The sequence below is a fragment of the Nestor notabilis genome, unplaced genomic scaffold (assembly GCF_000696875.1).
Source record: "Nestor notabilis isolate BGI_N333 unplaced genomic scaffold, ASM69687v1 scaffold18562, whole genome shotgun sequence".
Lineage (NCBI taxonomy): Eukaryota > Metazoa > Chordata > Aves > Psittaciformes > Psittacidae > Nestor > Nestor notabilis.
This window is the reverse complement of record NW_009919893.1, coordinates 2,941-4,641: the sequence shown is the minus strand read 5'-3', so window position 1 is coordinate 4,641 and position 1,701 is coordinate 2,941. Positions and strand designations below refer to the sequence as shown.

At 63.3% G+C, this 1,701-nt stretch overlaps 1 protein-coding gene across 1 annotated transcript in view; it reads left to right on the top strand.

Annotated features, from left to right (window-relative positions):
* Positions 1 to 4: 4 nt before the first annotated feature.
* Positions 5 to 1,701, top strand: part of DES (desmin) — a gene marked incomplete at its 5' end in the record, with an annotated part of 4,627 nt that continues 2,930 nt past the window's right edge. The window contains one exon of the mRNA XM_010010447.1: positions 5 to 414. Coding sequence (XP_010008749.1) covers positions 5 to 414 — 410 coding nt within the window. The remainder of the gene's footprint in view (positions 415 to 1,701) is intronic.

Sequence of the window (1,701 nt, the reverse complement as noted above, 5' to 3'; positions counted from 1 at the left end):
GTCCCGCACCTCGGCCGTGCCCAGCCTGTCCAGCTTCCGCACCACCCGTGTGACGCCCCTGCGCTCCTACCAAAGTGCCTACCAAGGTGCTGGCGAGCTGCTGGACTTCAGCTTGGCTGACGCCATGAACCAGGAGTTCCTCCAGACCCGCACCAATGAGAAGGTGGAGCTGCAGGAGCTCAATGACCGCTTTGCCAACTACATTGAGAAGGTGCGCTTCTTGGAGCAGCAGAACGCCCTCATGGTGGCTGAAGTGAATCGCCTGCGGGGCAAGGAGCCCACCCGCGTGGCCGAGATGTACGAGGAGGAGCTGCGGGAGCTCCGGCGCCAGGTGGACCTGCTCACCAACCAGCGGGCTCGTGTTGAGGTCGAGCGTGACAACCTGCTTGATGATCTGCAGAAGCTCAAGCAGAAGTGAGTGGGGGCCCCTGGTATGTCCGTGTGGGCATCCATCCGCACCGCTCCACCCCTAGGGACAGGTGGTGGCAGAGCTCACCCTGGCAGCCCCTTGCATGCTCAGTGCCATCCTTGTGCCCCATGCTGGGAGCCCATCAGCCCCACTACTCTGTCCTCCTTGCCCCATCCCTGGGGTGGGAGAGCACTTGGCTGTGCCTCCTGCCTGCAGGGCTCTTTGCAGGGTGCTAGGTCCTGGCATGGTGGCTGTGAGTTTTGGGACAGAGAAGGGCACCTGCAACCAGTTATGCCAGTGCTGGGTGCTCCCCAACCCACAGCGTGGGGCAGGCAGGGGGAAGGTGTCTCAGAGGTGTGATGAGGGAGGTGCCCACAGCCTGGGCATCTCATCAGGTCACTCTGTATAGCTGCTGCCAGCCCTCGCCAGGTGCCCAGGTAGCACCCAGAGAGCGGGATGGCTCCAGCAGCAAGGGTTTCCCCCCATGCTCTCCCTTGTAATGGCACTGAAGCCAAGCTCTGATGCCATGGGATCCCCAGAGCTGGGGGATCAGAGCGCCCCTCACCAGGTCCCCAACCCTGCTCACACCAGAGAGGGCTGGTGAGCCCATGAGTGAGCTGAGCCCTGTGGGACAGACAGGCAGATGGATGGAGCCAGCCAGGCAGGCGGAAGCAAGAGGGAGGATGACCCGGGGTGGGGGGGCTACTCCACCAGCTCCGGATGCAAAGGAGGGATGGGAGGAACCAGCCACACTTCCGCAGGGATGCTCTAGGCCTGTGTGGATGTCTGCAGTGCCCTGGGAGCAGCAGGAAGCCCCCAAGGATGCCGTGGGCCTGACTGGTGCCAAGGAGGGGACTGGGGCCAGGAGGGAATAGCCAGAAAGGTGGCCAAGCTGAGTGACCCCCAGGGACTGGCCAGGCAGGGATGGATGCACAGGGGGAGCCACTTGTTCTGATGCTGGTCTGCACCTTTCTCCTGGCCCCTGTGCCCCAGGGACACCGAGTCCCCATCTTCTGGGGGTAACATAGCCTACTGCCTCCCCCCAGCCCCAGCCTCTCTCCCAGCCAGCCAGTGCTGGGGTCCTGGTGGGGCAGATCCCCCGAAGCTGGGAGGTTGGGGAGGGCAGTATGGAGGATCCCTCAATGTCAGGGGAGGAACAAGGCACAAAACAAACAAGTGTCGGGTTCCTGCCACCTTGTGTGCCAGCACCACCCATGCAACTCTCTCTCCCTGCCACCGCCTTCCTCCTGATCGGCAGCCGACGGCCTTACACCCCCCCCAGCAAACCCACA